This window comes from Schistocerca serialis, chromosome 6 (genome assembly GCF_023864345.2).
Source record: "Schistocerca serialis cubense isolate TAMUIC-IGC-003099 chromosome 6, iqSchSeri2.2, whole genome shotgun sequence".
Lineage (NCBI taxonomy): Eukaryota > Metazoa > Arthropoda > Insecta > Orthoptera > Acrididae > Schistocerca > Schistocerca serialis.
The window spans coordinates 209,181,304-209,203,861 of NC_064643.1; the positions used below are offsets into that span (position 1 = coordinate 209,181,304).

Sequence of the window (22,558 nt, forward strand, 5' to 3'; positions counted from 1 at the left end):
AACTGGTAGCCTGTAACAATAAAATAAAATAAATTATGTAAAATAGAATAAAAAGCTTAGTTTTTAAGAGTGTATTAGCACGAGTACGACTAAAAAAATGATGTTTTCATTAATGTTATGAATCATGTATGGATATCCTATAAACTGACAGTTTCACATAATTTCAATGAAAAAATCGTTTATACGCTCTATACAAGGGAGATGAAATCGGAAGGCAATACCATAGAAATGGAAGAGGAATAGATGAAGATGAGATGGGAGATATGATACTGCGAGAAGAATTTGACGGAGCATAGACCTAGGTCGAAATACGACCCCAGGAGTAGATGACACTCCGCCAGAACTACTGATAGTACGGGAGAGCCAGGCATGACAACACTCTTCCGTCTAGAGCGCAAGATATAAGAGACTGTTGATATACCCTCAGAATTCAATAAGAATATAACGATTTAATAGCAAAGAACCGTAGGTGCTGATAAGTGTGAATGTTACCGAACTATCAGTTTAATAAGTCATTGTTGCAAAATACTGACACGGATTCTTTACAGAAAAATGGAAAAGTCGTAGAAGCCTAGCTCTGGTTGGATTCCAGAGCAATGAAGGCACACAGGAGGCAGTACTGACCCTGCGACTTCTTCTGGAAGATTGGTTAAGAAAAGGCAAGCCTACGTCTATTGCATTTGTAGACTTACAGAAGACTCTTGATGACGTTTAGTGGAATACATTCTTAAAAATAGTGAAGGTATTAAGGGTAACATACAAGGAGCGAAATACTATTTACAACCTGTACAGAAAACAGATAGCAGTGATACGAGGCGAGGGGGACGAAAAGGAAGCAGTGGTTGAGAAGGAAGTGATACAGGATTGTAACCTTCCCCCGATGTTAATCAGTCTGTACATTGAGCAAGAAGTAAAGGGAATGAAAGCAAAATTTGAAGAATGAATTAAAGGGAGAAGAAATAAAAACTTTGAGGTTTGCTGATGACATAATTCTGTCAGAGACAGCAAAGGACTTGCTGGAGCAGTTGGAGGGAGTGGACAGTGTGTTGAAAGATGAATATGTGATGATGATCAACAAAAGCAAAAAAAGGATAAATAAATGTAGTCGAATTAAGTTAGGTGATGCCGAGGGGATTAGATTAGGAAACGAGACAAAGAAGTAGATGAGTTTTGCTCCTTGGGCATGCGATAACTGATAACAGCCTAAGTAAAGGGAATATAAAATGCAAATGACAATGACAAGAAAAGAGTTTCTGAGAAAGAGAAATTTGTTAACATAGATTATAGACTCAAGTGTTAGTAAATCTTTTTTGGAAGTATTTGTATGGAGTATAGCCATGTGTAAAAGTGAAACATTTTAGGAAAGAAGAAAATAGAGGCTTTTGAAATGTGGTGCTACAGAAGAATGTTGAAAGTTAGATAGATAGAGCACGTAACTAACGAGGAGGTACTGAACAGAACTGGGGAGGTGTGGTGTGCGTACTGTAAGACCTTCGGTACACACACCATCAGATTATTTGACTTGTCGCTCTAACGAAGTAGGCGAGTGTCAGCAATATGTCTCGTGGTCATATAGTGGCGCGTTTATCTTCTGCCGTTAGGTCAGACGATAGAAATGCTACTTGCACGCTTAGAGTAGCAGATTGACGGTGGCCAACTTTAAACAGAACTTGATTAATTTTCACACACATTTATTAAAATAATAACAAAGCATAAAAATAAGTTAACTTGGTTCTGGATGCTATTTACAATTGACAATCTGAAGTTCCTTCGGTCTTGGTACGTTAATCTTATTCTCACATATCTCTGATACTTGACAAAGTGTCTATTCATTTATCTTCATGGCTATGTACAGGAATATGATAATCTTATTAGGCGCAGACTGTAACTTGACTTTAGACTAATGCAGACTAATGCAGACTGGTACAGACTGGTGCAGACTAATGCACACTGACTAATCGGAGGTCTGTACACTCGTTATAATACCTCGCGCGTTCAGGTATCACTGCGCGAGTGTGATCCGCGAGGAGAAAAGGTTATACGTTAGCAGCAATCTCATTGGCTGCATTACATATTAATACGTGGATCAGCGGATGCAGAATTTGGTCCGTCTCTAAGACAGCGCCATCTCATAGCGTGGAGACGGACGAGTGCTGCGCCTGCGCTGTTGTGCTTAGCGGGGCGCGCTCTAGTGGGAAAGTAGTGTACGCGCTGACTACGAGGAACTATGTACACAACAGGAGGAAATAAATTCGTGACGCAACCAGATTTGAAGAAGGTTTCAATTGATAGGACACACTCTGAGACACCAAAGGATCACCAAGTTAATACTGGAGAGAAGTTAGCAGATTCAGAAGCATGTAAGTTGCATTAGTTGTTCGGGGATCTAGAGGCTTGCACAGGATAGAGTAGAACGCAGAGCTGCATCAAACTAGTCTTCGGATTGAAGACCACAACAGCAACTTGCTCTAAGGGACGTGTAAATAACTAACAAACATCGTGTTTGCAATACTATATATTGATAAAAAATCTTGTTCCGCAATTTGCTTTGTTTACATGCGTTATGAAAACCGATAGAGTCTGTAAGTTGCACGCATTGTGTGTTTCAGTACTGCTGGCAGCGGGTGGGTAGCGCCGCGCCTGTGACGCAATGGCCATCTTCCTGGAGTCGTGGTTGGCCGAGCTGGTGGCCGTGGCGCTGGTGGCGCTCACGGCTACCTACCTGTGGTTCGCCAACAGGTTCAAGTACTGGACCCGCAAGGGCGTCTTCCAGGTAGAGCCCCAGTTCCCTTTCGGGAACATTCGAAGGACCTTCCTGGCCCAAAGTCGTCTGGAGCTGATAATGAAGGAAGTCTACGATCTACACAAAGGTACTGTATTCCATTACAGCGGCTACATTGTCTCTACATTTCACTTTCATTGCGTAATCCCATTATTTTATACATGTAGACCAATCTGCATTGTGATGACCTCATCGCGATTGTTGTTGTTGTTATCTTCAGTCCAGAGACTGGTTTGATGCAGCACCCCATGCTACTCTATCCTGTGAAAGCTTCTTCGTCTCCCAGTACCTACTGCAACCTACATCCTTCTGAATCTGTTTAGTGTATTCATCTCTTGGTCTCCCTCTACGATTTTTACCCTCCACGCTGCCCTCCAATACTAAATTTGTGATCCCTTGATGCCTCAGAACATGTCCTACCAACCGGTCCCTTCTTCTTGTCAAGTTGTGCCACAAACTTTTCTCCCCAATTCTGTTCAATACCTCTTCATTAGTTATGTGATCTACCCATCTAATCTTCAGCATTCTACTGTAGCACCACATTTCGAAAGCTTCAATTCTCATGAATGAGATTTTCACTCTGCAGCTGAGTGTGCTCTGATATGAAACTTCCTGGATGATTAAAACTGTGTGCCGGACCGAGACTCGAACTCGGGACCTTTGCCTTTCGCGGGCAAGTGCTCTACCAACTGAGCTACCCAAGCACGACTCACGACCCGTCCTCACAGCTTTACTTCTACCAGTACCCTGTCTCCTACCTTCCCCCAGGCTGTGGCTAAGCCATGTCTCCGCAATATCCTTTCTTTCAGGAGTGCTAGTTCTGCAAGGTTCGCAGGAGAGCTTCTGTTAAGTTTGGAAGGTAGGAGACGAGGTACTGGTAGAAGTAGAGCTGTGGGGACGGGTCGTGAGTCGTGCTTGGGTAGCTCAGTTGGTAGAGCACTTGCCCGCGAAAGGCAAAGGTCCCGAGTTCGAGTCTCGGTCCGGCACACAGTTTTAATCTGCCAGGAAGCTTCTATTCTCTTCTTGTCTAAACTATTTATCGTCCATGTTTCACTTCCATACATGGCTACACTCCATACAAATACTTTCAGAAACGACTTCCTGACACTTAAATCTATACTCGATGTTAGCAAATCTCTCTTCTTCAGAAACGCTTTGCTTGCCATTGCCAGTCTACAGTTTATATACTCTCTGCTTCGACCATCATCAGTTATTTTGATCCCCAAATAACAAAACTCGTTTACTACTTTAAGTGTCTCATTCCCTAATCTAATTCCCTCAGCATCACACCGACTTAATTCGACTACATTCCATTATCTTCGTTTTGCTTTTGTTGATGTTCATCCTATATCCTCCTTTCAAGACACTGTCCATTCCGTTCAGCTCCTCTTCCATGTCCTTTGCTGTCTCTGACAGAATTACAGTGTCATCGGCGAACCTCAAAATTTTTATTTCTTGTCCATGGATTTTAATTCCGTCAGCATCACCCGACTTAATTCGACTACATTCCATTATCCTTGTTTTGCTTTTGTTGATATTCATCTTATACCCTCCTTTCATGACACTGTCCACTCCGTTCAACTGCTCTTCCAAGTCCTTTGCTGTCTCTGACAGAATTACAATGTCATCGGCAAACCTTAAAATTTTTTTTACTTCTCCATGGATTTTAATACCTACTCCGAATTTTTCTTTTTTTTCCTTTACTGCTTGCTCAATATACAGATTGAATAACATCGGGGAAAGGCTTCAACCCTGTCTCACTCCCTTCCCAACCACTGCTTCCCTTTCATGCCCCTCGACTCTTATAACTGCCATCTGGTTTCTGTATAAATTGTAAATAGCCTTTCGCTCCCTGTATTTTACCCCTGCCACCTTCAGAATCTGAAAGAGAGTATTCCAGTCAACATTGTCAAAAGCTTTCTGTAAGTCTACAAATGCTAGAAACGTAGGTTTGCCTTTCCTTAATCTAGCTTCCAAGATAAGTCGTAGGGTCAGTATTGCCTCACGTGTTCCAATATTTCTACGGAATCCAAACTGATCTTCCCCGAGTTCTACTTCTACCAGTTTTTCCATTCGTGTTAGTATTTTGCAGCCGTGACTTATTAAACTGATAGTTCGGTAATTTTCACATCTGTCAGCACCTGCTTTCTTTGGGATTGTAATTATTATATTCTTCTTGAAGTCTGAGGGTATTTCGCCTGTCTCATACATCTTGCTCACCAGATGGTAGTGTTTTGTCAGGGCTGGCTCTCCCAAGGCTATCAGTAGTTCTAATGGAATGTCTACTCTCGGGGCCTTGTTTCGACTTAGGTCTTTCAGTGCTCCTCATCGTGGTATCGTCATTAAACTTAATGTATGCAGGATGTCCAAAAGGTTTAGGGTCCCAGTTAAACAAAGGGTAGAGGAGAACGCAGTTTTCCCCAGCGAAATTCGTGGATAAATGTTTGCGGATTCCTTGTATCAGATTTGTACGTAAATTGAACTTTCATCGACGTCCTCTGTATTATATTCAGGTGTTATCTGAGGCAGGGAAAGAGCGCACATGACGGTGATCCTACGTTTGGTGATTCTTTTTCCTTTTTTAGCAAGATGCAGTCGATCTAAGACCACTAAAATCTCGGGGTGTACAATCAAACTATTCTCCCATCTGCTCGATTTTTTTTCATTCTCGTTGGAAAAACGAAAGTTCCTAAATAATCAATAACCCAAAAAATACGTAAAAGGCCAGTTTGCCCCACGGGGCAAACACATTGACCACAAGTAAGAAAGGCTAAATAAATTGAGAGAACCATTTTCAGCTTTGAAACACCGCACTGAGAGCAAAAGAAAGTATTACAGCGCAAATTGCGTGTTGAGAGGAAAAAAATTACACAAAATAATGATGTTTTCAAGAACAAATTCATTATTACTACCGAGAAAAAGTAAAATGTTTCGAAATTTTTTTTAGCAAAGTTATCGCACAAATAATCGTTTTCCTTCTCATCAATAGCCACATATTGTTTGTCGACCCATATTGCACATCCTACTCAGTAGACCTCAACCTCAATCTTGGAAACTTTTTCCGCAAACCACCAGTCCATCGCTTCCCAGCCATTCTACTCTCCTTATTGAAATTAAGAGAAAAATTATTTCTCTTGGCCAGTTCAAATGCTGCGCATCACAGTTCGTTAACAGTCATGCCGATAAATCTTCCCTCCAACAACAGGAGACGGTCATAAATTCCCTTCTCTCTTTTTGAGGTAAACACACACACTGAAAAACTCAAAATACCTTCTTGTTGTCAGCATCACGTGGATTTTCCTTCTAAAGTCATCTCCTCAATCTGTACCTTAAAAGTCGATAGGAGGTCGCAGCAGTTTTGAAAGCTATGTCGTTCTTCGCTGACTGTGTTGGTCTCTCCATGTCACAAGGAACATATGACCGACTGCCTCTTTGCCCTTATATGTGTACACCATTGCTGTGTGGAAAAATTAACTGTTCTGTTACTTAATAAAAATTATTATTTATTAATGTTGGGTAATTATTATCTTTATTGTTAATTAGGAATATTATTATTGTTTACAATGAATCATCGTTTATTATAGTTACGTTCAATATTTGTTGGCATGAATAACGGTAAAAGTGGAACAGATAACTTTTAGTTCTCGGCGGTTGTATTGGCCCCTGGCTGACCATTGTGGCCGCCTATACGCCATTCCTGGAGACACCCTCCGCGGAAGCATTACTCGACGTGGTAATATTTGCTAAGTAACCGCCCTTTCAACTCAATTAAGTAAGAAAAACCAATTTTTTTGTAAATTTGTGATAGAACATGAAGTGAGAACTTACTTCAAATCAGGTATCAAAACCATACAAAACGGGACTACGAGAGAACGTGATACCCTGGTTTCTTCAAAAGACTTTGTTTAACAGACAGGATTCGTAATGTAACACATTTTTTTTCTCGGCCCATTTCGGTTAACAAAATGCGGAGTATGTTATGGGACATAGCGGCAGAGAGAGCTGTCACTGAGTTTCTTTAAGCGGAAAACCAGAGAATAGCAGATATTCATAGGCGCTAGCATGATGTCAACGGAAAACTGTCAGTGAACAAAAGCACGGTGAACCTCTGGGCGAGGCGTCTGTCATTATCGCAACAAAGTCGCTCAAATCTGTCAATCTCCCGCGTGCCGGCCGGCCGCACACACCTCTGAGTCTTGCAATGATAGAACGTGTGGACACACTCATTCGAGGTGATCGATGAATCACAATCAAACACCTCGCTGCACAACAGGAAGTGCTGACGCACTCGCCCACCAGTTGAGATACTCAAAGGTGTGTGACCGCTAGGTTCCTCACTACCTAATGTAAGGACATAAAGAGCGACACAGAATCATCTGTGCGCAATTGCTTGCCAGGTTCGAGCCTGATCGTAACAATTTTTTGTCGAACATCATCACAGGTGATGAAACATCGGTTCATGACTTCGAAGCGGAAGCAAAATTACAATCGATGGAGTGGAGCAACACGACCTCTCCTCCGAAGAAAAAGTTCAATGCTGCCACCTCAGCCGATAAAGTCAGAGTGACGGTCTCTGGGACTCTGTATGGGTTACTCTATTTCATGACTTCCCTCATGGCGCAACGATAAACTCAGTTTTTATTTATTTTTTTATTTTTTTAATGGCTCTAAGCACTATGGGACTTAACATCTGAGGTCATCAATCCCCTAGAACTTAGAACTACTTAAACCTAACTAACCTAAGGACATCACACACATCCATGCCCGAGGCAGGATTCGAACCTGCGACCGTAGCGGTCTCGCGGTTCCAGACTGACGCGCCTAGAACCGCACGGCCACACCAGCCGGCCCTCACACGTGTCTGCGCACCCGTGAGGAGATCACAAATGTTGATTGGACTGTTCGTCCTCGTCTACTCTACAGTCCGGGCCTCGAACCTTACGACTAGCAACTCCACGTGAAGCAGTACATGGATGATGTGGAGGTTATTGATGCAGCAAGACGTTGGCTCCGACATCGGCCACTAGAGTGGTACCATGCGGACAATTATTGTACGATATGAAAAAAACTTAAATTAGTTACAAACTACGGCGTGCACCCATTTTGTTCAACATGTAAACGTCACTACAGTTATTCGTATTTTGGTTATGGCATGTTCAATATGCCTGCCATCGGTGGCGATGACGTGGCGCAGATGAATAGCGAAATCCTGCACGACCCGCTGAAGTGTCGGAACACTGATGCTGTCGATGATCTCCTGAATGGCTGTTTCCAGCATAACAATGGTTTTGGGATTATTGCTGTACATCTTGTCTTTAATATAGGCCCACAAAAAGGAGTCGCATGTGTCCGTATCCGAAGAACATGGCGGCCATTCGAGGCCCATGCCAGTGGCCTCTGGATATCGCAGAGCCAGAATGCCGTCTCCAAAGTGCTGCTCCAGGACATCGAACACTCTCCTACTTCGATGGAGTCGAGATCCGTCTTGCATGAACCACATTTTGTCGAAATCAGGGTAGCTTTGAATAATGTGGATGAAATCATCCTCAAAACCGTCTCGTACCGTTCGGTAGCCACCGCGCCATCAAGGAATATCGGACCAACTATTCCGTGACTGGACATTGCAAACCTCACATTTACCCGTTGAGGGTGAAGAGACTTCTCCACCGCGAAATGCGGATTCGCAATCCCCAAAATACGCTAATTTTGCTTATTGACGAACCCATCCAGCCGGCTGGGGTGACCGAGCGGTTCTAGGCGCTACAGTCTGGAACTGCGTGACCGATACGGTCGCAGGTTCGAATCCTACCTCGGCCATGGACGTGTGTGATGTCCTTAGGTTAGTTAGGTTTAAGTAGTTCTAAGTTCTAGGGGACTGATGACCTCAGAAGTTAAGTCCCATTGTGCTCAGATCCATTTGAACCGTTTGAACCCATCCAAATGAAAACTGACTTCGTCGCTAAACCAAACACAATGTGCATACTAATTCCCTTCATGCCCCGCTGCCAACCGTGCAGTTTGAACGTACTAACGCAAAGCGTTAAGAAGTTATGACGAATTTATTTCATATAATTCAATAATTGTCGTCCTCTACAAGCTCTCCCCGTAAGGTGGTGTAAGGTTGCCGCATTGAATTGAGATTGTTGAAAAATAGGGTTTTGTAGCCAAAAGAATGGCAAATAGCACTGTCTATTGGAATCCTGAATAAAACCATTCCGAATTCAGAAAAAAATGATTTGCATTACTCATTACTTACTGAACGTCCCTAGTACGTATGCTACCAGAGATTGAATAGAAGTTTGTGATGGGTAAACATTAATAGCGATGTTGCATCCTTTAGGGTGTTGGTTAATTCATTTTAGCATTGAGCGCCCGCTTTCACTCACATTTATGGGTAAAGTCGCTGTTCCAACAGAGGCCGGAAGAACTATCTTACCACAGCACCACCCTCTCTGATGAGTCTAGACGTACAAGAGACAGGCAGTTCTCCTCAGTTTCTACTAATGTTTCATGCACCAACTTGACGGAAAAACAATCCATACGTGTCAGATGGGGCGGTCTTGCTGGCCAAGGGACAAGACGCCCTTTCCAAACTAACGATGTTGGTTTGTGTCGCTCAGCTGTTCACGGACATCAATACAGAAGCAAGGTGTTTCACCATCGTGTCGAACACGTGTCCGCTCGCCGAGAACAAGCGATTCAGTCTCCAGCGGCTGTGGCACGATATCCTAATTTAATATCAAGTAACTGGCACCATTCAAACGGACTGGCGACAAATAAGGTGCTACTTCATGACCTTGTACAATTGTAGCCCGCACGATGGAACATCTTCACTGGTGATCTGTGATGAGCATGGAAAGTGGAATTGCCTCATTATTAATTTTGCAGCAATTGTAAAGACCATCACGACTGGAAAAAGGGGCTTCGTCCTTGAACAGTGTGAATTAAGTACTAAGTGACTGCCACAATACCCAATTCCAGTTGCAGGGAACCCATCTAAAGGCTCTCGGGGCAACAGGAATCTGATTTTCAATATCTCGCGTAATTATTGAGCAAATTTAAAAATTTAAAATGCTGTCATAAACCACTCAGTAAGAGGTATAATCTTAAACTAAAAGTACACATAATGAGAAAGTATCACTGTTAAGAAACGGTGTGTTTTCCTCGAGGCAGATTAACGGACTGCATGCAAATATCCGCACTTGAGCAAAAAAGTTTATCGCTTACTACATTTTCGCTGTTCATGCAGTAAAACTTCAACATCAGACATACCCACATATACCACCGAATGTATCTGCAAAATTATGTCGTTATAGACACATAGTTCAGGAGCCATGGCGTCAGAGACATTTAGATGGGTGAAAAACCAGCTTCTGCTTAAAAAGGGGGGCAGCAAAACTTCAGGTGTAGCATTTTCATTTCTTACTTCTTTACTACCAACTGTATTGCGCAACACACTTTGCAGACCGTATCTCAATACCTGCCAACTTTCAAAAACAAAAAATCGGGAGATTCAGTTTTAAAAAATCAAGAAATCTCGAGACAGCTGATGCGTGTCTTTCCCTACGACGTCGCAAGCCTGTATTAACGGCAATAAAATCGTAAATGGAGACACCAGAACTACCCAAAACGTCGAGTCATAAACTAAGGGAAAGGCAACCACTTACGTATAGCGGACTGAAGTGTGATGCACACAAACACGCAATAGAAGACAGTTAACCTACCATTTATTTACCTAATAAGAGATCGACCAAAAGTTTTAATCTTCTTACTTTCAACTTTTTTAATATTACGAATGCTATGAATATGACGATTAAGATACACGTGAAATAAGCCCATACACTAAAGCCTTTCAGGGATTCTCGTAACAAAATAACATTGACTCATCCATTCTAAAGATTTACACCGATTATAAAAAAACATTGAACAGTAAGCCACTTCACTTAAGTATAATGACAACAAACAAACTCTAGGCCACACAGAGCTCAATGCTGAACGATACGAGTAAACATTATACAAAATGCACGGGATTGAGGAAAAACAATCATCGCAGGCGAGTTTCTTACAGACACGTATATCGATTAAAAATCGACCAATGAGCGAAAGACTTTCGAACATTAGGGGGCTGACCGGAGTGGCCGTGCGGTTCTAGGCGCTACAGTCTGGAACCGAGCGACCGCTACGGTCGCAGATTTGAATCCTGCCACGGGCATGGATGTTTGTGATGTCCTTAAGTTAGTTTAGGTTTGAGTAGTTCTAAGTTCTAGGCGACTGATGACCTCAGAAGTTAAGTCGCATAGTGCTCAGAGCCATTTGAACCATTTGAACATTAGGGGAAAAAATCGGCGATTTTTCACAACGAATGTATTAGGATTGACGATAATTAGCTTAAAATCGAGAGAAATAATGGAATAACGTGGAGGCGGGAGAAAAAGCGCAAAATCGGGAGTCACCCCCTGACTTGGCAGAATTGGCAGGTATAACATATTGGCCCTATCACTGAATGTGCTCGCAACTTTTTATCGTTATACAAGAGACAGTTCAGGAGGTACGACGTCATAAACATGACTGAAACATGATTGAGAAAATTTGATCTTGCTGAAAATGGGGCGCAAATTACTCAGACTATATTCATCCAGTGTTTCATAATGAGAGCACTTAGCGACTCCCAACAACCTTTAAGCATAATTTCGAGCCTCTTCTAAGCTTTTTGACTTATATGTTTAATGGGAACTATTTAACACATTAGCTCATTTATAAAGTACATTGAACATTGACGCCTCATCCGAATGGGATAAGGGGTGACAATCTGTCGCTGCTTATTACGGCATATGTTACGTGCGCGTCGTCCATTTCTTCGCCTAACTTTGACGAATGTGCAGAAACATGTTACACGGCGATGGTGTATGGAAGGACGTCGCTTGGGGGGGGGGGGGCGCAGGAATGGCATCAGATAGCGTTTTCGGACGAATCCAGATATTCTGATTCTTTGAAAATGATGGCTGCAATGTGGTTCGCCGCAGACAGGGGGAGCGGCATCACAGTGACTGCAATCGCAGAAGACATACAACACCAACTCGAGGCCTTATGGTGTGGAGTGTTATTATTGGGTGCAGCCACAAATCACAGCAGGTGCATATTCAGGGCACTATGACCAATCTGACCTGCGACCCGTAGCCAAACCCTTCCTGCACGACACCCCAGGTGCCATTCTTCAGCAAGACAACGCACACCCGTATGTTGCAGCATGAACACGTGCCTTCTTGTTGTCAGAGGATGTCAGCCTTTCGCCCTGTCCCGCCAGATCACCAGACTTGTCGCCAATCGAAAATGTGTGAGATATGGTGAAACCAAACGTGCAGTGCTGTCACGCAATGCGAACCACCACAGATGAACTTTGAACCCAGGTGAATGCAGCATGGATGGCTATACCACAGGATGCCGTTTGTGCCTTATACATGTCGATGCCTTCACACATGCAAAAAGATATCAGGATCCAATGCGGAACCTGTGCCTTCTAGGCAACAGGATACATGCTGAACCGAGTTGAAATTTCTGCAGAACATACTAATTTACATGACCTGTGAATATGAACGTATTATCTCTGGTCGTTCAAGGTGTTTGTTTTTTTTGTGAACATGAGTGTATGTATAAGTTCCGACATGGACGCAGAAACACGTGGTTGAAATGGATGATTTCAGGAACAAGTTGATGATCCACGAGATTTAAATGCAAGGAAGGAATAATAATTTTCCATTGGGAAAGTTATACATTTTTGCCAGAATGGCGATGGATGAATATCGAGTAAGCACAGTTAACACTCCCTCCGTTACAACATCTCAGTTCTGCAAAGCAATAATATTCTAACTCTTCTGAAGACTTGGAAATGAGTACGAAATGTTACTCGTATGTCATCTGAATTTTCAGATGTCTAATATGATGACAGAACACCATGTGTTCTGAATAAAACAGAATTTTGATAATCTCATGACATTCTGTATATGAGATTTTCACATAATAGCTCGGGAACACGGTGCGACATATTTTGGTTGCCAATTAAATGAACGCGAATGCAAGGCCTATCTACATACTGCAGTCTTCCAGTGTGCGAGTGATTGTGGTCAAATACTCCCACTCTCTCCCAAGTCAACATGACTACAATACCACTTGGGGTATCATCCAGCTCAGCGCGACGGACGCTACGGAAGAGCATCTATCCCGGTTGACGAACACGCACGATGGAGAAAAACAAGCAAACTTGTTCAGCGAAATATGATGGAGACGGAAACGTATTCTGCTGCGTTCCATCGCATTTGCTAAAAACCTGTCAAAGCCCTTATTTCGCCCTAACTGTCTCGGTAAACAATGAATCTTGTTTGTCAAATTCGCCCTTCTCTATCCATGGGTTTGTCACTCATGTCTGTACACAAAGTCTGTTAATTTAACCGCACTTTTGAAGCAGACGCTATTCGTGGCGCAAAGTACGAGGACACCATGGGAATAGCTACCAATGCAGACAAAGCATTGATTTAACATTGTGTATAAGGAAGAAAAGGAAAACAAGACACCAGTCAAGGGAATCGTTGAAACTGAAAGAGAAATAAGCCCATGTAAATATTACACTCAGAACCTCCGAATTGACAGTCAGACTTTATAACTGAGTTATTTAGTCACATTCAAAAAGAATACGCAAGTATGTGAAAATTTATTTTCTATTTGGTCCTCTAATGAGAGTTCATTAAAATACCGCAACGTGGTAACATATACATCGTCCGTCGCAGAACACCTAAGTTTAGATTTTTTTTGTTTTGTTGCGCTCACGCTTGTATGTTGTCGTGCGTAGAGCATTGATTTTCTTCTTAACCTCTTCATAGCCCACCCGGTTAGCCGAGCGTTCTAACGCAGCCTCTCCGTCGTTTCTAGGTTCCTGGTTAACATACAATACAATACATACAATAACCTTTTCATGAGCAATATATGACAGGGAAAGACGCACTACCTCTACCATTTCGGTAACTGCTAGTGCTGTTTTGTTTATAACCCAGTTCATAGTTTCCTCACTTCCGGAATCTCACAATGCAGTGAAATAAACTGTAATAAAACTCATTTTCGCTAAACAAGCGCTGCGAAATATCAACACAAACAGCGTCCGCCACTTGGCAAATCCGCCGTCAGTCATGACATCCCTCAGACACGTCAAACACGCCAAACAACACCGTACACCGTCAAAAATTTGACGAACATAGTAAAGCTTGACGAAGTTTGATTATACATGGGGGCCTTAAGAGAGTCCTGAACGATATCTTGTGCTAGCAGAAAGAGCAAAGCGTAACTGAAAGTCTGTAAAAAAGCAAGTGGTTTTGAGGTGAACGTGGAAAGGCACTCGTTCTAAATTATGTCTTTCAGAATGAAATACTAATCGAAATCGTTTGGCTGCATTACTTGCACATATTGCGTTTAGTAGGAGTGTAATTGATAATCCACCAATAAACTGCCTTCTGTTATATGTGCACGTAACAGCTAGCTGGCGGGTGTTTCTAGTTAATCTTGTCCCACACTACCTACCGCCATCTCATCAAATTATACGTCGTGAACAATTTAAAAGGCGAGTAAATCGAGAAGGAAATTGTTGCGGTATGACAGGTTTAGCATGTAGTCAAAACGTTTGTTGAAATTACAAATAAAAGCAAAGGCATGAACATTAAGACTGCAAAAGATATAAAACTGTTAAACGCAGAAGAGAAGGCAGTTAGGGGGAACGAGTACATCGAAGACGAAAACGGAAGACGAGGAGGAAAAAACGTTCTGCTGAAGTGATAAATGTAGAAATGAGAGACGATTTCGAAAAAATAATGAATCCAACGTCAGCGTCAGACTTCGACAGAGCTTCGGAAGAGTAAATCTAAGTAAGACGAAAGTAATGAGGAGCGATGGAATTAGATTAGCGATAAACTTAACACGGAATTTGGGGACCACAAAGTAGACGAAGTTAAGAGGGCAAAATAACTCATGACGGACGGCCCAAGGAGGACATAAAAATAAGACTAGCACATGCAAATAGGACGCTCACGGTCAAAAATAGTCTACTAGTATCAAACATCAGCTTTAGTTTCGCGAAGAAATTGCTGAGAACGTACATTTGGAGCGAAGCGTTTTATGAAAGTGTTATGGACTGTGGGAAAAGCGGAAATAAGAGAAGCGAAGTGTTCGAGAAATGATACTACAGAAGGAGGTTGAAAATCAGGTGGACTCATACGGAAAGAGGATGTTCTCTCTGAATCGTCAAGGAAAGAAATATGAGGAAATCAGTGAGAAAACCGACTGGAGAAGGATGTTCTCTTATTTTCGAATAGTACATTACAGTGAAAGGAACTGTACAGGGTTAAAACTGTGGGAGAAGTCAAAGATTAGGATATAACCAATAAATAATTAAAGATCTCCTTGGATGCACCATGGATCTGGGACAACGGCTGATCAGACACTTTGTAGAACAAAAACAAAACAACAGCCGTATTTCAGTCAGTTATTATTTATATTTCCTTAGGTTACCAGGTTCGGCATTTCGCTAGGGCCATCTTCAGGCCCCTGTACATTAGAACATCAACAAGTATACAGTGTAGCGTATATCTGGTGTATGATACAAGATAATAACACAGATACCAATCAAGGCAGGCAAAGGTCGCTACACCATACAAATTGTAACATAAAGGGATATAAAAAGTTAATTGCGAACACAAACCACACTGTAACAGAACACGTTCACATACTGGTTGATATCAATAAACTAACACATTACACATAAAAGACATATAATGATGGCAACTACAAAAAAATGAGCTGAGACGTGAGCAATCAAATGCAGGTTTATGATGTCTGTATAGATTTAATTTCCATATACGGTATATTTCGTGGATGGATGATTTTTATCTCTCCATACACAATGTGGAAGGCTTATACTTAACCATATTGCTAGTGTTATGACTTCTAGAGGTTTAAATTGATGATGGTCAGGAAGTTTTCTGTGGTTATTTTTATAGAGAGAACTGTTAGGTAGTGTTACTTGATAACAGAGACACGTGGCATACACAGTCCAGTGCTTCTTCATTCCTAACCTTTGCTCTTAATCCACTTGGTTTATCGCTTTTATTATTCAGAAGATTCTATGAGTTTTAGATTAGGTTTCATGCTATATGATGCTTCTTTTTTATTTGATTTTGCTTCACCACCTGGGTCTGTTTATGTAAAAAATAGCTCTCGCTTGTTCAGATTTAGTATTTACTCTGACAATGTATTTTTTCGCATTCACTAATTTGCCCTTTTATACTCACAGACTTCGTTCCTTTTTGTACCGTCATGGCTCTGTAACGGTATGTATATGCTTCGTATACTTTCATTGGCTCTTATCTACCCATCCCCCACCCCATGTTCCTTTATCCTTTTCCTTCCCCAAACCTCCGTTCTTTCAAGTGTAAATCTCGTAGATGAAGTTTCTGCCTGGATTCATTTTCATCTTTGTTTCTACAAACAATGTAACTTGTATGACATTTTGTATTTGCCAAGAGAAATCATCTTACAACACCATAACAATGTGTTTTAAGTAATTTTTCTCTCTGGCTGGTATGATGTCTGAAGCGTCCCGTTAGGCAGGCCTTAATATATGTTTTCCGGTTCGCTCAGATTGCTCGATGTTAAAAGTATGCGTAGCGTATCACTGTTCGTCTGGTACAAAGTTCTATGGCGTTCAGTTTTACGAGTGGCTCCAAGCTAGTTCATCATATACCGTCCGTCGCATAACAACAAGGGGACTATTATGTTTGTCGCTGAGTACGCTTTCTTTGTTAGTATGGCTGCTATTTCAGTTATTTTCATGAATGGCACATAATTCAAAGGGTGATAGACTGAAGAGCCAAAGAAACTGGTACACCTGCCTAATATCGTGTGGGGCCACCACCAGCATGCAGAAGTTCCGCAATACGTCGTGGAATGGACTCGACTAATGTCTGAAGTACTGCTGGAGGGAACTGACACCATGAATCCTGCACGGCTGTCCATAAATCCATAAGATTACAAGGAGGTGGAGATCTCTTCTGAACAGCAGGTTGCAAGGTATGCCAGATACACTCCATAATGCTTATGTCTGGGGAGTTGGTGGCCAGCGGGAAGTGTTTGATCTCAGAAGAGTGTTCCTGGAGCCACTGTGAACCAGTTCTAGACGTGTGGGGTGTAACATTAACCTTCTAGAATTGCCCAAGTCCGTCGCAATGCACAACGGACATGAACGGATGCAGGTGATCAGACAGGATGCTTACGTACGTGTCACCTGTCAGAGCCGTATATAGACGCATCAGAGGTCCAAGATCATTCTAACTGCACACGCCCCACACTATTACAGAGCCTCCACCAGCTTGAACATGCCGGGATGGTTCCTTTCGGAGGGCACAGCCGATTTCCTTCTCCATCCTTCCCTAAGTCGAGCTCGTGCTCCGTCGCTAATGACCTCGTTCTCGACGGGACGTTCAACCCTAGTCTCCTCCTCCTCCGGCTAGAACAGTCCGCTGCTGACATGCAGGGTCCATGGATTCATGAGATTGTCTCCATATACGCACACGTCCATCCACTTGATACGATTTGAAACGTGACTCATCTGTTTGGAGTGACGAATCACGGTACACAATGTGGCAATCCAATGGCAGAGTGTGGGTATGGCGAATACACGATTTACGTCATGTGCCAGCATGTGTAGGGGCAACGGTAAAATTCGGAGGCGGTAGTGTAGTGGTGTGGTCGTATTTTTCATGGAGGGGGCTTGCACGCCTTGTTGTTTTGCGTGGCACTAACACAGCACAGGCCTACATTGACATTTTAAGCACCTTCTTGCTTCCCACTGTTGAAGAGCAATTCGAGGATTGCGATTGCATCTTTCAACATGATCGAGTACCTGTTCATAATGCACGGCCTGTGGCTGAGTGGTTACACGACAATAACATCCCTGTAATGGACTGGCCTGCACAGAGTTCTGACCTGAGTCCTATAGAACACCTTTGGGATGTTTTGGAACGCCGACGTCATGCAGGCCTCACCGACCGACACCGATACCTCTCCTCAGTGCAGCACTCCGTGAAGAATGGGCTGCCAATCCCCAAGAAATCTTCCAGCACTTGATTGAACGAATGCCTGCCAGAGTGGAAGCTGTCATCAAGGCTAAGAGTGTGCCAACACCATACTGAATTCCAGCATTACCAATGGAGTGCGTCACGAACTTGTAAGTCATTCTGAGCCAGGTGTCCAGATACTTTCTGTCACATAGTGTATCTGTATTATTATCTTGTGCTACACACCATACACTAGTATACTTGTTGATATCCTAATGTACAGGGGCCTGGGGATAGCACCAGTGAAGGGACGAACCTGGTGGCTTAAAGAAAAATAAATAAAAACTGAGTTAAATACGGCTGTTGTTTGGTTATTATTCTACATACAACAATGGAAGCCGATGTGTGCAAGTTCTGCTCTGAGGTTGGCGCAAGAAAGGAAGACGTGGCAGGTTGCATCAAACCAGTCACTCATCATGATTATAAAAAAAGAAAACAAGAAGGGGTGGGGGAGCAAAGGGAATGCGTAATGTTGTGGTTCACCGGATTTTGGACCAATGTCCTGCGTTATATTCCAAACCTCTACGTAGGACCTCATGTAGTAGTGGTAGGCGTTAAGCATTGGTGAGGTAAGAAGAACGGACTCCCAAAATTACAGACCAATATCTAACATCGGTTTGCTGCAGGATAATTGGACATACTCTGAGTTCGAATATATTAAATTTTCTTGAGGCCGAGAAGATTATGTCCACGAATCAGCTCTGTTTTAAAAAGCATTACTCTTGTGAAACTCAGATTACCATTTTCTCGCATGATGTACTGCGAACTATGGTTGAAGGACAACAGGAAGATTCCATATTTCTAGATTTCCGGAAAGCATTTGACACGATGCCCCACTGCAGACTGTTAACAAAGGTACGAGCGTGTGGAATAGGTTCTCAGATATATGTGTGGCTAGAAGACTTCTTAAGAAATAGAACCCAGTATGTTGTCCTCGACGGCGAATGTTCATCAGAGACAAGGGTATCATCAGGAATGCCCCAAAGAAGTTGGTTGGACTGCTGGTATTATCTGTATACTGAAACGTCCCTTCAGAAAAATTATGAATGACTGTGTTGGTATACTTCTACGTTATTTGATACAGAAACAACAGAGTAAAACACAACTTACTCAGTCAGTTTTCTCTTTACATATTCTGATCATCACTAAACGGATACACAATATTTTAGCGCAACGGAATCTGACTTTCAATAATCCCTACAAAAGAATGGCCCTGACTAACAATAACCTATACCTTTCGTGAATCACTTACCTCACAAAAATCTTCGTGACTCGACTACTGCAATACAGCAAGCGCCAATACTGCTAACTAAATTAAAGTTGCTAAGTACTGAAGGCACTAACTACTGATAGGCATAGTTAGCAAATGAAAGATTTTGATAGAGAACAAACAATGTATTTACCTTATTAGCGTTCAAAAGTCATATATCCAATTAAAGAAATTTCCTTTTTCTGACGGACACACCTCCAGATCGTCCGCTCAAAACTCTGGCATATCTCCCTACATCCACCACTGCTGGCGGCTCACCTCCAACTGCCCAACGCTACGCGCTGTTCACATCCAACTGCCCAACACTACACAAGCAAATATTCCAACAATGAGTCCAACCAGCCACATATTGCACACAGCGCAGTCAGTGATTTTCATACAGAGCACTTCGTGGCGTTACCAACATCAAAAGCTGAACAGTCTACTTAAAATAATTAAATGATCTGGCTGGCAGGGTGCGCAGCAGTGTACCATTATTTGCTGATGATCCTCTTCTGTACAGGAAGTTATCGTAGTTGAGTGACTGTAGGAGGATAAGAGATGACTTACGAGGGGACCTTCTGAGAGGTGCATCGAATTATGAGCTCCCACTTCGCCTGCTTATAGTGTGGGTAGGCACCTACCACACCTTAAAATTGTAGGTGCCAATGCGGCCTCGTTTTTGAAATATTGCCTGTTAAAGTTTGGGCAGCTCTTTATATACAGAAAAGTTTCACTATTGTGGCTCGGCTACTCGCTCACTTGCCACAGTAGTGAAACTTTTCTGTATATAAAGATCTGCCCAAACTTTAACAGGCAATATTTCAAAAACGAGACCGCATTGGCACCTACAATTTTAAAGTGTGGTAGGTACCTACCTACACTATAAGCTGGCAATGTGGGAGCTCATACCTCGATGCCCTACCAGGTCTCCTCGTTAGACAAAATTTCTAGTTGGTGTGATGAAGGTAGAAAAATGGAAGGAAAAATGAAAAGGAAAAACAAATACGTAATGTTCAGATAGAGCAGTAGTAGTGCCCTGCTTGACACAGTCAAGTTGTTCAAAGATCTGAGCGCAACGTTGCAAAGCAATATGAAATGGAACGAGTATCCGAAGATTATGGCAGGGAAGGAAAATGGTCGAATTCGGTTTATTGGGATAATTTGGAGGAAGTGTGGTTCATCTGTAAAGGAGATCGCATATAGGACGCTAGTCCGACCTATTCTTGAGTACTGCTCGAGTGTTTGGCGCACCAGGTCGGATTAAAGCAAGACATTAAAACAATTCAAAGACAGGCAGCTAGATTTGTTATTGGTAGGTTCGAACTATACGAAAGTGTTACGGAGATACTTCAGCAACTCAAACGGGAATCTCCTGAGGGAAGGCGACGTTTTTTCGATCAACATTAGTGAGAAAATTCAGAGAACCAGCATTCGAAGCTGACAGCAGAACGATTCTCTCTGCTGCCAACGTACATCTCGCATAAGGACCGCGAAGACAACGTAAGAGAAATTAAGACTCATACGGAGGCATATAGACAGTCGTTTTCTCCTCGCTCTATTTGCGAGTGGAACAGAAAGGGAAACTGAAGTTAAAATCTCAGCTTCAGTGAGAACGTCCAGGAAAGCCTGCAGATTTTGAGGAAAGAAAACGACTAGTAGTGGTACGGAGTACTCTCAACCACACACCGTACTGTGGCTTGCGGGATTTGTATGTAGATGTAGATATAGGTGTAGATGTAGCTGTAGAAGCTTAACGGCTGAGCCGTACTGCGGCTCGCGTTGGTGCCGTGTGTAGGTTTCTGCCAGACCGTATCGTTCAGTTGGCATGGATGCGTTGTGAAACGTCCCCTTAGAAAAATTTATGAATGACTTTGCTGATAAACCCCTTACGTTGTTTGATTTTCAAACAGCTGAGCAGAACTGAACGTACTCAGACATTTCTCCCTTTACTTATTGTGATCACCACTAAACTGACACACAATATTTTTAGCTCAACGCAATCTGACTTTCAATAATCCCTACAAAAGAATGGCCCTGAGTAACAATGTTCTATACGTTTCATGAATCACTTACCTCACAAAAATCTTCGTTACTCCAACTACTGCAATACAGCGAGCGCCAATATTGCCAGCTAAATAAAAGATTCTAACTACTGAAGCCACTAACTACTGATAGGCATAGTTAGCAAATGAAAGATTTTGATAGAGAACAAACAATGTATTTACCTTAATAATGTTCCAAAGTCATCATATATATATATATATATATATATATATATATATATATATATATATATATATATATATATATATATATATTAGTTCATGATATCCAGTATTACAAATTTACTCTTTCTGACGGACACACGTCCAGATCGTCCGCTCTCAAAATTCTGCCATCTCTCTCCCCACATCCACCACTGCTGGCGGCTCACCTCCAACTGCGCATTGTTATGCGCTGTTCACATCCAGCTGCCCAACACTACAATAGCAAAAATTCCAACAATGCAAATCAGCCACAGCACAGTCAGTGATTTTCATATAGAGCGCTACGTGGCGTTACCAACATAAAAACCTAAACAGCCTACTTACAGTTGTTTTTCTTCTTCTCGTGTTCACTGGCGCCACTCGGTTTCGTACGCGGTGACTCTCCACTAGTGGCAGGAGTGGCGCTTATCGATATGTAGTTCTGCTGCCCTGTCTCTGGTGTGAGTGTGGATTCCGGATGGGGATGCAGGAGCAGCGAGGTCCGTGCAGAGCGACAACACGCCGGGACCACTGGCGGCGCGTATGGGTTGCCGGATCGAAGGGTAGTGGTCACGAGGGTGCACGACCTCGTCGAAAACGGATCCTGATGTTTAAGTTGACTGCACTGCAATTTGCGTAGAGAAACCTCCACCCTTGTGTAATCTCGATATTCTCCAGTGACTCGGGTTTGTATTGCTGCTCGTAGTGTCGCCGAGGTGAGAAGCAGCGAGTGGAGTACCTGGGGAAGGCGGATCTGATTAGCCTTCCTGAGCTTCTATTTACTATTTACTATTTTTAGCTTGTACAGTGTTGAGTTCAACCAGCGGTATTTTTCTGTCTTGTGGCTGCTAACGCCCCAGTTACGTGCCCTGAGGGTTAGTGTATGTAACGGCCAGTGTACGTTTCCTCGTCTTGCCGCCGCTGTCCGGTGAGGCGTGTAAATTTGACAGCTTCTTGATTGTAGGTTGGGTGGCGTTCTTCTACCATAGTGGGAGTCATTCCTTCTTGTTCCGGGCGCTCTAACCACAGTATTCTGCGGGCGGAGCCCAGACCGCCGGTTCCGGCTTTGGCGTAATTTTACATCTTGCTTTTGTTTTGTTGGATGTCAGGTAGCCTCACCAAGATT

General features: G+C 42.7%; 1 protein-coding gene across 1 annotated transcript in view; it reads left to right on the forward strand.

Moving 5' to 3' along the window:
- Window positions 1–22,558, forward strand: part of LOC126484243 (cytochrome P450 6k1-like) — a 72,444-nt gene that overhangs the window by 14,827 nt on the left and 35,059 nt on the right. Inside the window, exon 2 of the mRNA XM_050107657.1 lies at window positions 2,610–2,870. Coding sequence (XP_049963614.1) covers window positions 2,651–2,870 — 220 coding nt within the window. The 5' untranslated portion in view covers window positions 2,610–2,650. The remainder of the gene's footprint in view (window positions 1–2,609; window positions 2,871–22,558) is intronic.